General features: G+C 40.6%; 1 protein-coding gene across 18 annotated transcripts in view; it reads left to right on the top strand.

Annotated features, from left to right (window-relative positions):
* The window catches only part of LOC111249611 (uncharacterized), a 57,372-nt gene extending 45,284 nt beyond the window's left edge, over nucleotides 1–12,088 (top strand). For 17 of the 18 annotated variants that reach the window (XM_086988112.1, XM_086988114.1, XM_086988113.1 and 14 more), the window contains 9 exons: nucleotides 19–314; nucleotides 649–963; nucleotides 1,298–1,387; nucleotides 1,790–2,062; nucleotides 2,557–2,980; nucleotides 4,174–4,370; nucleotides 4,486–4,690; nucleotides 8,770–9,766; nucleotides 11,919–12,088. In XM_086988112.1, the coding sequence (XP_086844238.1) occupies nucleotides 150–314; nucleotides 649–963; nucleotides 1,298–1,387; nucleotides 1,790–2,062; nucleotides 2,557–2,980; nucleotides 4,174–4,370; nucleotides 4,486–4,690; nucleotides 8,770–9,766; nucleotides 11,919–12,066 (2,814 nt within the window). In that variant the 5' untranslated portion in view covers nucleotides 19–149 and the 3' untranslated portion in view covers nucleotides 12,067–12,088. The remainder of the gene's footprint in view (nucleotides 1–18; nucleotides 315–648; nucleotides 964–1,297; nucleotides 1,388–1,789; nucleotides 2,063–2,556; nucleotides 2,981–4,173; nucleotides 4,371–4,485; nucleotides 4,691–8,769; nucleotides 9,767–11,918) is intronic. The other variant, XM_086988115.1, reaches the window with a different exon arrangement.
* Nucleotides 12,089–13,493: the final 1,405 nt, after the last annotated feature.

Below are 13,493 nucleotides of genomic sequence, written 5' to 3'. Positions count from 1 at the left end.
GCCCACTTGTTTTAACAGTGACGTACCTGCCTTTATAAGTAACGATATAAGTTGTGCCGTTTCTACCGTTGGATTCACATCATTGGCCAAAGCGGCTATTAAAGTCGATTAATCGAGACGTCTCCTCCTGTCTTACGGGAGGCAGAAGCATGGCATTAGCAACGACGATGCTGATGAATGCTGAGCTGCCTGGGCCCGCAACTGTTGGGTGCGCGGATGATGCCCTGACGAGTCTTGCCTGGCTGCAGAACTTGAACATCATGGCTCGCATAGGATCCTCATCCCCTACGCCGCCAACACCACCAGCAAGTCCGGTAAGATTTTTTATTTTTATATCGGCGGTTTTAGATACCTTTTTCTGGGACTCTTTTTACCTAGGTTCGATTCACTCTATTTGACTTCAAGCCGATGAGAGGGTGATGATACGTTTACCCAGCATGTATTCTTTCTGTCAACAAAAAGTAAATGTGGTGTCCATAAACTTAACTGTAATTTGTCACACAAATGGTCGGTTAAGAACCATTTAAAAAATCCTATAAAAATAAAAGCGGAAAATAGAGATCGGAACGCTGTGAACGTCTGAAAATATATATGATTGATTTTAAAGGTTACTTCTGTCCTTTGGAATGCACAATTCGGTTTTTACAGATTCCGTTCGAAGTATCCCCCGTCGCATCTGACGTGGCTTCGCCATGCGGTCGTCGACAAACGCCGAGCGAATCCTCAGCTGGCACCTGCAAGAGTATTGCCAATCTGATATCCAGCTGCCAACGATCAACCGCCAGTCCAGCTTCGTCGAATAGCAATTGTAATGGTAGCAGTAACTCAGGTACAAGTATGGGTACAAATGGCAACGTAAGCTATTCTAAGAAGCGACCCCCACCCGTAGCAATAGACTTTGCCAACGACGATTCAGTGAAACCACCATTTTCATACGCGACGCTCATCTGTATGGCGATGCAGGTACGCGATCTTTGATGCTGTACAATGTTGTATACATGTTGCTTTTAAGAGTTATTGTACAATGAAGCACTGACAATACGACGACATACATAACCGAAGAGATAGCGTCTTTTTAACTGTTTCGATACGGAGGCATAGAAAGACTATAATGAAGTACCGTGCGACTGTAGTCCAGTTAGTTGTATATTACATGCAGAAAGATGCTTTTTTTATTCAATTACAAATAAAAAAGAATTCAATAAGAGGGGAACATTGTAAAGAGAGCGTACATAAACGTGAATTTAAACATATGCCGAATTTACAATAATCGACAATTGTTTCCCTGCGAAAACAGGCGAATGCCAATAAGATGACTCTATCTGCAATTTATGCGTGGATACGTGAAAACTTTAAATATTATCGGACAGCGGACCCCGGATGGCAGGTTAGTGGCGTACTTAGCCATCCGAAGCGAAAACATTATATATATATATATATATATATATATATAATATCCTTATTTACCGTTTCCAAAACGTATCGAATGGTCTGGTAAGCAAACACAAAGATGAAACATTGAGTATATATGTTAAAATGTTTTAGTTCGTATCTATCAATTTCAACCTAACAAACTGTGATTCCATTTAATTTTTTAAAGCAAAGATAGCAACTTATAGATAAATAATTAAGACGCTTCATAAGGAAGGAAAGGACTTTCGAATTAAGTTTCTAGGTATCTAATCCAAATTGGAAATGTGACACGATATAAGAAAGCAATGAAACGTTTTAAACATGTCAGAGCAAATGAGGCCGTTTCTAACAAGACGTCCTTTTTATTTGACTTCAGAACTCAATTCGGCATAACCTCTCACTAAACAAATGCTTCATCAAAGTCCCACGGCGCAAGGATGAGCCAGGAAAAGGTGGCTTTTGGCGGTTAGACCCGGAAGCAGGATCGCTGGCTGGAGACGGTTCATTTAAGAAGCGGAAAGCTCCACCTAATGGTAGTGCAAGTGCGGGAGGCACCCTCACAGGTCGGCCTCACGCCAAGAAAAAATCTATCGAATTTCGGGGTACTACACTCGGTATTTCGCCAAAGGTAGTTCAGCTCATTCAAAGGGTGAGTCAATATCATAGGAGAACATAATCAATTCAAGAACACAATAGAATTTTATTGACATTAGAACGAGCAATATATAAAAGAAGGACGAATTATTTAAGGCTCATGAGAGAGTTTTAATCAAGGAGATATTTTCAGTACAATCTAATTAATAGGCGGTTTCAAGAGGCATATAGAAATTAAGCCACCTACCGTCCTATACACACCAGCGATGCTTAAAGCATCATTAAACACTTCACGACATAATCCCAATGCCGAATTGTACAAATCTCTGCAAAAGCCCGCAAAATAGTAATTTGCTAATTAAAGGCGTACCTGTTCTGTGAAAGGACTTCTACTGGCCTTTTTTGTGTATCTGAAGATGAAGAGAGCTTTCTCTCGCGGATAAGTCCTGTTGTGACGACAGTTGAGCGAAATTTGAAAACAAAGCTTAGATGTATTTGGATCCCATTGCATTTCTGCTAATTGACAATTTGTCCGCTCTCCTTTTCTAGAAGGAAGGCGCTCATATTGTACGCGCTCCTAGCAATGGTGTGGTTATGCAAGACGTCCTCACGAAATCCCCTTCGCTAACGCCAGCATCGTCTGTCATCGGATCCGATTCAATTTCGTCAGCAACAACAATCTCTCCTCTTCCCTCATTTCCTTCACTACAAGGTGCTGGCTCTCAGGCGTCGGCGCAAGCCAGTGGACTCTGTAACTTCGCACCCGCGTCCGTTCATTCGCCTTCGACCATTCTTAGCCAGAAACCGCAACAACAGTTGGTCAACCTTAGTGGCATAGTAAACTACGTACAACAGCAACTTCAACAACAACAACAACAGATGCACCTTACACCCTTACAGCAGGGGCAGTCAGAGCTAAATCAATCTACACAACAACATCAACTTGTCATTGAAGCTGAGCCAACAATTCAGAGTGAGTATCCTCAGAGAGAGTTTACTCATTACGATACGTTATGGTTGCGGCAATTACATCAAATCAATAAAAAGCTTTGTTTCTGGTAGATACGGATTCTGCCCTGAAATACAACAGCATTTTGTTTGTTACTGAATAACTATGCGTTATTAACTTCGGCTTTTTGTATGATGTCTTTTGCTATCTTGTACATACATTTCGTTGTTATTGTTACGGTGATTGCTCACACTTCTTCAACGTTCTATCCGCCTGTACAATGTAAGATTTTTCCACCATGCATCGGTTTTTCATAGACAGTACTGTAATCGTTAACCCTAATGTAATTTTCTTTGCGTTGACTAGCAACATGCTTGCTTCGTTCACTGGACCACTTAAACACATAGGTAGCTGCGAACTTATGGCTGGACCCATACTCGTACAATAATACGCTGGCTGCTTATTTCAAGGAGTTAGTTGTTTTCATGATGTTATAAATAAATAGAAGAAGAACAGAAACGTGACTAGAAATGTTTCCAGCCAATCAGTAATGGGCTACAGTTTCCAAACACTTGTATACAATGAAAACGATCGTTGACCTCTTGTGTAGAGAAGCAGAGATCCGTGAAACCACTTTTTAGCAATTACTGAAATGTTAAATGTACAACTAGAGACCGCATACGCAAGTTAGCTCGTCTAAAATATCGAGCATTCAATGAAAAGGTTCAAGCCTACAAACACAGATATTTGGGTCTACCAAAAATACAGTACAGGATGCGACTAGGAAAATGCAAATTAATAATTCAACGGATTTCACAATTTTTCTGCTTTATTAATATTTGCCTATAAAAACAGCAGGTCTCCGACTCGCTGGTTGATGTAGATATCTGGAAAGTAGATTTTGTTATTGATCGACATCTCCGTAATGACTGTAGAATGCCTGGACTGACGATCCTTGATAATACTTTGTATACACACCTCAACATTTTACTAAAATGGTAACCGATAGATTTAAAAAGAATGTTATGATTAGGTATCCCAGTAAACTAAGTAAGTCGTCGGTTGACGAAAATAAAGATGAAGAAATGGGGACTATAAGAGTCTGTGAGCAAATTTGTTACGACTTTTAAAATTTCCCGCCTAACTATCATGGATTTATTTTAGGCACGTTAATTGATATCTGTTTTGTACAAATTGATATGTAACGTATCTGACAGGTCAGGAGATGGAGCAAGCAATGAGCAGTCTAGCAACGCTCGACTGTTGCGGAGCTTTGAAGGCAGTTGACTTGTCATGGATCCTATCCGAGGGAGACTCCCTCGAGTTACACCAGCTTCAGCAGTTACAACAATTACATAATTTTGAGCAACTGGAGGTGGTTGAGGTTACCACAAGTGCCGACGGGGTATTTGAGGTAAGGTTTTTGAAAAATATTTGTTGATTATTGGACAGGTGGGGGTAACATTACAGGGTTGACACTTGCTTAATATACTGCACGTGCATTATTGGCGGTTCATGGTCTTATTTAGGCAATCGTCCAGCAGGCACCAACAGGTGAGGTTCCGTTACTCGAGGGAGCTGTAGGCTCCCTGGAAACGTGTGCAGTGCCTTCAACAGCTGCTGCTCTACTTCAATCGGCAAATGCTCATCCACTAATTACCTTGCACCAAGTAGAACCTCCCAGTCAGGATGCTACTCAGGACCCAACACAGGCGGGTGCAACGACGGCTACTGGTAAGTGCTACCTGCGTTTGGGCCTAGTATATTAACTTATTCCTTCTAAACTGAAATTCGGAAATATCGCTCGCTTATTTTACGTCAAATAATGACGTACAACGTAGTCTTCTCTATATAAAATCTATATGAAATCAGCTTCTCATAATGTTGAATCAAGCCAAAACTCCTTTAAGTAAACGAATAACAATTTGGCCATGCGGCCTGTGTGATCATTTTTACCAACTCCGCCCATACGAAAAGCTTCAAAAATTTGAGACAAAAGCAAATTAGTTTACAGGGTGCATAAGTTAATGCTTTGATATAGCTGGCACTATTTAGCAATTCTAAAACGAACGAATACCTCATCCTTAATACTTAAGAGATAAAAACAATTGGCCCTATGAAGATTATTTACGTAAGTGTCAAAAAAATTATGTATAACGCGTAACCTTTCTATCACTTGAGCATTTGTATGAAATGATACTACTTTGTTTCAAGATGAGTTCAGGTTCGGCGTCACCTTATAGTGGAAGCAGCTTGATTGATTGTGGGTAAACACGACGCCACAATTTATTACACATGAGCGAACATAAAGATGGGGGGACATCATAACGCCTTAATAAAACTGGAAACGGATTTTTTTTCAGGGATTCCTTTCAAAATATGGGAAGTACTCAGCACACGAAACGGCATTTTCTGGATCTGATATGAACACTTAATTGTTAATACGTCGTCTGAAAGTTTATCGAGAGCATTGGCTCGCTGTATCATAAATTTTCGTATCAAGTTTTTTCGTGCCAAAGACGGAGTTTATATGAAACACCCCTAGTTTAATATTTCTCGTGAACCAAAAATCAGAAGGGCAAAAATTATATCCTAGGGCACTCGATATGGGTAGACTGAACCGTTGCGTCATTGCGGATTTTTTTTTGACCGGGTGGTTCTTTTTTATTCAGCTAAAAGACACAATGCCCGTATTTGTGTGCGTCATTTCTCCTTAATGATATTAAAAAGAGTGGCTTCGTCGGATGCTTTATTAAGATTGAAGCATATGTTATCGAAATGTTTTTGTTGTTAACAATGTCAAGTATCCGGGAAGCTTTTATTAAAATATTATATGGTTTTCAAATAAAGCCAGTTTTTGAATTGTAGGTATAAATTGTGCTAATGTTGGTATCTTAATATTTGCAAATCGATAATTTCCTCTACCTATATATTTTATAAAGTCTATTCGTGTGATTAAGCTGTGGCACGATGATTATGTATCTAGGAAATTGGAAAGCAAGGCTCTCTTAAATTGGTGACAACCATTGTATCAAACTGATCCGCTGGTTGATTCGTTATGACAAATGGCGTGGTGCCAAGCGCCAATATGAAATGAGCATACCAGATGTACATGCATTGGTTTACGCAACGGTGGTTACTCAGCTGTCTCGGGGTAGAGCACACACTTGGAAGTGAAGGTCAGATCCGCTTCGCCCTCTGCTTCTGTTTGACCCCGTCACGTTCACCCGAATCAGGATAGGCCTATCCACTACAACATCAAGGGACCAATCTTCGGCTGGGTGGGGCTGGCCTTAAACTCTACCGGAGCTCGTGCTCCACTTTTCTGTGCTCATCTGGCCTTATTTTAATGTTCCGTTTGCGGAAATCATAGAATAATTTGTCTATTGTTATTATTATTATTAGTGTTAGCTCTTGTGAAAAAGGGAAAACGACAGATTGCTGGTCTTAGCGAGGTTAAAAGCACGATTTATTTGTGTGAATCGTATTCATAGAGATGTATCTCTTTGCTTGTCATTGAAGGCACGTAGCCTTGATATGATTCATATAGTTTTCTTAGAACTTTTGCATGTTAAGTAGTAGAGGGTTGTCGAAACAAATAGCAACGAATGAATGCAAATAGGTAATAGATTAAATCTAGCAACCTTCCATTATCGACTACCCGATTCAATATTGCCGGCCCTTATTTTACGAAGGGTTGGTCAGATGATCAGAAAGATATAATGAGACTGCATTGCACTTGTATGCGGAGAGTGGCAGTGAGCCATCGACAGAGTAAAGACGCTGTTGTAGGTTAAATCTAGGCGTCATTTTAGACGAGTTCATATAGCCACGTAGGGCACGTTTTGAGCATTCTAGAACTATCACCAATATATTGGATCAATATTTCGAGAAAAAACCGTTGTGACGAATCGTCGAGCAGGTGTCTGTCTGCCAGTCTGGATGAAGACATGCAGAAAGAACAACAGTAGTTAGACGTCGTCCATCTACTGCTGTATTACAGCTGTGGAAAGACAAAATCTAATATCTTAAAAAATAACTCCACATCACACAAATAAGAATATTATTGTGGAATTATATTTAAGCTAATAACACACGCCGACGCGCGATTGTCTTGGAGAGCACTGCTATCAGAAATAGGTTAACTGAATCTCGATTCTCTGACGATCCTTGGCACAAATGACTGCAGAACGGATAGTACAGTATATCCCTTAGGACACGAAGAATCCAATTGTACTAAAGGGTACATGAGTTTTTAAGTGAACTATAAAATGCTTTTTTAACTATAAAATGGTTTTTTCTCGCCTGCGTCGATCCGCATTCGACGGCGTTGTTACGAAATCGCTTGTCTCCGTTAAAGTTTGGTCTTCCAGTCGACTCATGCTTGTTGGTACTGGGCGCCTGGTAACGAGATATAGGGATCCCTGGACGACTCGGAAGACGGCACACATCCATTAGGCGCTAGGATGTAGTTGCGATTATATTCGATTTTTCGAGCTATTGCTGCCACCAGCAAAAAGAACTTACATCAAGTAACCTCAACTCCAAGCAGTTTTTGCTGAGAATTTCCGAAGTACATGCTTGTGCGATACGATTACACATAAGTAGCTAGTGAGCTTTTTGAATTTTATATTCTTCGTCGGATGTTTCCAGGTCCGAATGGCGATAAGTTTTGTTGCAGAAGATGTCAAGGACTTACAGCCATTGTTTCGACTACTGTATCTAGTTTTTAAGGACTTTTTTTTCTCTTTATCGAGGCGGTATAAGAGAATGGCTTACTTTCCTCGTTGCAAAGCGATTTGTTTTTTGCCAAATCCGCCGAAGTCGAAAAACGCATAGCCTTGGCGCACTCGCATCTGCGATGAGTAACAATTGGTGCAAATCAAGCCATATTATCAGTACTTGCAATACAGTCGTTGCAAAAGGAACACAGAACGTTGGGTAAGGCGCGCGTCTTTTGCATTGATCCGGTGGATTTGCAGCGAGTCCGAAGACGCAATACTTTCAAACACATTACACAACCTTTAAACGTGTAATCAAAGCTGGCGTACAAATGTGTTGTAGTGTATATAGCAGTTTTTTTTGCGGCATGCTGGTGCAAACACCGTAATCACGGTGTTCGCGGTATTCGTGACCGAAAATTGTCTACTTCGGCGTACACTATGCCGCGTGTCGCGGAGCTATTGTTATACTGGCTTAGGTTAGGTTGGATTTGCTAACTAGGGGTCCATACATAGAAAGATGCAATTACAAGGCCGGCATTCGGTAGTGCTACATGTTGACGCAACTGTAGTGAAAGGCGCAAAAAGACTACTGAGTCGCATTTAAATTGCTGCTCCCCGGCACCTAACTGTAGGAACTACCGGTACTCGACAGACCCGGAGGTATAAAGTGAGTGGAGCTTAATGCGAACTTATAGTACGTTAGCACAGAGTATAGGTATCTGTGGCAGTTTACCATAAACGAAGCAAAAGCGCAACCATAGCTTAAACTCAGGTCATTTTGAACTGTGATTTACGAACGTTGAATGAACAGCAGGTCAATCGACTACGTGATAATTGCGGAAGTATCGCAGGTTGATTTTATTGTATGAACACTACAAGTGAAAGCCATCAAACAAATGGTCGAACAGGGTCTGCCAGCACGGAAAGGGCAGATCAACCAATATCGTTTCACTGCTCTAATCTATGTGATTTTTTATTTCAATATTACTAAAGTACGGATATATTGAAATTATATTCGCCAACTTACTCTGCATAGCTGACATTGCTACTTTTGGATCTTTATCATAACGTTGTTGTTTATTTTTCCAGTGGAACTTGTGGCTGCTCCGGCATCGAGTGGAGTAAGCGAAACCGACGACGCTGGGATAACTGGTGACGTTTGGTGGGATAATTGTTGTTTCACCAATGATGCTTCACCTTCGTCGTCTACTCAATGTGCTATGGCAACTACAACAACAATCAGTACCGTTTCCTCAACGACAGGCTCAACATCGATTAGCACAAGCACTGAGGTCATCTGCACTTCGACGGGCGATCGGCTCGATCATTCGGTGCAGCCGGCGCAGATTTCCACCCCGCATGGCGCTTCTAGTCACGAAAATACGTCCGGGACCAGGCTAATCCTCCCTAGAGCTGTCGTCCAGAATATGGCCGGACGTGTTACTAAGGTTGGTAACGGTGCATCTCTGGTAACGTCAGACGGAGGAGGAGGTGGTGTCTGCAACAGCGCGGCGAGCATGGGGTGCTTGTCTCCACCAACGAGTGCTGGAGGTTCCTCACCTCACCAGCCAATTGACCACCACCTTGATGAGCAAACTACTCTAATCGGTTTAGATGAACAGACAGATCATGTTTCGCTCTCAATAGATCGGTCACCGAGTCATGATTCTTCTGAAGACGGAGCCAGTCTGATGTCTGGAAACAAGGTGAGGTCAGAAACGTCGATGGACAGGACACATTTGGAGCAACAACGTGCTAGTCCATTGGATGCCACCTCGTTGGAGGTGACACACCATCTAGAACAAAATGGCCTGGCTGTGCAAGCTGCGAATCACCAGCATCTAGACGCATCGGGTGTCCGCATAGAATCAGGTCAATTAGAACATGCGGCATGCCATCTTGAGCCGACGTCCTGCCAAATTGAGGCTTCTATACCAGCGCTGCCTGTGCTAGAGTCGAGTCTGGCATCGGGTTCATCTCCACAGGCAATGGAAAATCGGCACCAGCAATACGTTGTACTGACAGGAAACAACGAGCCTGTAATTCAAGCAGCTAGCACTCAACCAGGTGTTGGCACCGTAAACTGGTTAGTATAGTTTTTAAGCAGCAAAGGAACAGCATCACACAGATTTGAATGGACATTATTTTTAACAATTATTAGGTTATATAGGAAGTGTTATACTCTACAGTTATTCGATCTAAATCAGATCACTGGTTTTAGTCATTATGATAGAATGCTACATTCCTATTAAACGTACATCTTTGAGCTCTGACTAAGCTACAAGCGTTACGTAAACTTGTTCCGGGGCTTGATAAAGGTGAAAAAAGCACGGGTCAGGTGTGGGTTCTGCATACCAACCATAGATTTGATTTTATCACTTGACTTTGTCCAAACGAACTAATCAGGTGCTGGTTACAGACTGGTTTAAATGTGTAAAAAAAACACCTGAAGTCAATAAGAGTGTGATTCGTATTCAGGAGTCCATATCTTTCTTGTACCGCATAACGAAATGACAGCACACTGTAGCGGATAGCTTGCGTATGGACGGCTCTAAGCTTCATGGGCTCTTCGAGACAACGACAAGTCCAACCAGGGAGTTTGAAATTTTTATAACATACAATTCATGAGACGCTTCATTGGGACACGTACAATAACTTGGTCAGATCTCTGCTCAGACGCGTATATTGTTTACGCTTATTGAAAACTTGTTTTAGAGATTTACGCTATATTGCGTCCCGAAGTTTGGTGGCTAAATACTTCCACAGAGAGCTGAGATCTTCACACTTTAACAACCACATAATGCTGACAGTTCACTTAGACGCTATCGTGTGCAATATAATTTTTTATATATAAAAAGAGTTACAAATATGAGAATATGTGAAAATTTATTTCTTAAAAAAGGTTAACGATATTTGTAATTCTATTATCTACTTGTACACCTTCGTCGAACACGTACAGCATAAACTCGTTGAAAGACTATAGTTGAGGTGTAATTTTAAAATGAGGATGTACACTGGAACAATGTCAAATGATACGATAACTCGTGTCGTCACCATATTAGACAAAATGCAATGTTCGATGCACCGATTCTAGCAATATATATATATATATATATATATATATTATTAAACTTATCTGTATGTAGAATTTGTATATTTATACAATACAGATAAGTTCTTATTTTCCAATGATTGAATCCAGATATAAATACCTTACGTCAGGTTTAAATATGATGATTTGTATCGAATAATTTTGACCGAACAAAAATGCGCTTGACAAATTGAAAACTTGAAAGTGTTTACTTCAGCAGCATTTTATCAAAGGCACCTTTATGACTATCATTATTATTATTGATCACTGGAAAACTAAATGCTAAACAGGGCCCTTACTGCACGACTCATGAGTAATTTAAGATACTTATTTCTAAATTCTTCCGACATTCGATCTTTTCAGTTGAGGCAGACATGTCCTATTATAGATATCAGAGCTAACGTTTAGTACGTTGTTGCTGGTGTTGTTGTTGATGGGTTTTGATAATCGTATTGGTAATCGTAATAACGATAATAAAGAGCGCTTGCTTAAAAAGCTGCCTCAGTAGCAATAATGCTTTTGTTGCGACCAGAAATATTTGGACACGACAAAATGAGTACTTCCGTTACCGAACCATTGCTGGGGAGGCTTTTATCGCTTGAAATACAGATTTCTGACCAGCTATATACCTGTGATCTGGTTGGTATCAGGAAACCATGCACAGAGACACAGGCACAAACACACACACAGACACATTCACACATACACACACACACACGCACAGAAACGCTCCTGTCTAATTCCTGTTTGATTACGCAACCCAACAAGCGGAACCTTGTGGTGGTCATATAGTTAGTTATACAGGCATAGTCGAATCAAGCTCTGAATAACCTACCATTAAGGTTATCGATAAATGATAGCAAAGTATATCGATCGGTGATACCCTGACGGTTAATTAAACGGACGAAAAAATATGGATAGCAGGTATTCAGAGAAGCGGCACAATGGTCTTATTTACAATCTGGGGACAATGAATAAGAAAACTACATTTGTAATTTAGCATAAAACAGGTTTCGAAACTAATAAATTCATCATTACTCAACGCTTGGATGAGTTATTGGAAAAGAATACGTATGTGACAGTTCCCGAAACAAAAAGTATCTTCCTATGAGTCTCCGCGTGTAATAATAATTCGTTGCTGTTCCAGTGGCTCCGAGATCTCTTTCGGGTCTGCTCCCCCGTCGGCTGGAAGCGTGGCTTCTGTAGCATCGGTCGCCTCCCGCTGGGACGATGAATGTAAGGCAGCCCTCGAAGCAGCAGCAATTGAGCTCGAAGCAGCCAATTACAACTTTTAGAAAAAAAACTCAACTTCTAGAAGACCGAATTAGCCAGCGATGTCTCCCCGGCAAGAACCGAATCCACTGCCGTGGATCCCGCAGTGGTACTAGTCCTTATGACGAAAGGCACCCGAAACTGGTACTTCCTGTCACGCTCTTAAAACACGATAATACACAACAACAACACCTATCCGCAGCAAAACAGAGGTCCAAAGACAGGTAAAGGGATACGTGACGCCTTCGATATTTGCTGGTTGATCGTATGTGAATCGATTCAGAACCAATGATAATCTCCGTAGATAACGTCCACTCAGAGCACGAATCCACTTGTGTGCGATTAGCAGCTCCTTACTCTCACGTCAGATGTGGAAGTAGCACTGGTCAATTCCGACGTTCGTTAAACCAGTAAGCTCAAACTTTCGGGGAGGCATCAACACGTAGGTAACCAACGTAGTAGTTTGATTAGACATTGTCGCCGATGTAGTGACTCATCGAAACTATTTTATACCGTCATTTCAAGGCGACGAAATCCAACTTCTATATAATGTAGTGTATATTAGGGGATAGTTATATGTATTTACAGAACTAGATAGGTTCACTAATCATGTTTGCCATTGACGGTATCCGCCATGAAAATCGTATGATCGGTTATAAATTTTGAGAGATTGTTTAGCGCCAAAATCCTTTTAGGGATTAACGCAACAAATTTTGTACTTTGAGAAATTGCTTATCTTAGTTGAGATATGCTGGTCCGGAACAGATTATCTGACCGAATTCTATTCTCGAATCTCTTTGCCTAGAAAAATGGCTGTCATATATTATTACTACGTCTAACCTTTAAGATATCACTCGCCAAAGTGAATTGCGTCCTATATGGGTCATTCCCTATCGCCGTGAGGGCATTTACCTGCGTTTAGCAAAGGTAAACAAATCGTTCGCTAATGCAAACAGCTCTGCTGAGGGAACAGACGCTAATATCTTTATTTATTTGTTAACTGTGTGTATATATATGATTTATCCATTTCTTTATTACTGTTATCTAGCTCGGTGTGTTGAATTCGGTCGAATTCCATAGGTTTAAGAAATTTCTTTGTGTATATAACTTAGTGAAAATAGGCGGGTATTAAATATCCTAGCTCAACAATTTAATTACAACTGAATGACAGGGATGAAAGTTACAAAGTTCAAAATATTCTACATTAATTCATAGGCACAAGTGTTGCGATGGTCTGTATGGTCGCATATTCTTATAAAAACTTCCTTTATATTAACTAGTGTTATTGTTATCGCTATTAGCTTCTATGGAATTGATTCAGGATTTGACCTAAGTTTTGTAAAAATTAATTTCAGCGAGATCTCGAATGAAACTGCCTTTTAATAAATGTTTAATTGGATATCAGGATAAGCTTTCACTCATGACATATGCTAGACTATCTCTTTAGTAA

The sequence above is a fragment of the Varroa destructor genome, unplaced genomic scaffold (assembly GCF_002443255.2).
Source record: "Varroa destructor unplaced genomic scaffold, Vdes_3.0 BEIS01000004.1, whole genome shotgun sequence".
Lineage (NCBI taxonomy): Eukaryota > Metazoa > Arthropoda > Arachnida > Mesostigmata > Varroidae > Varroa > Varroa destructor.
Note: the sequence above shows the minus strand (reverse complement) of the source record. Positions and strands in the feature narration are given on the sequence as shown.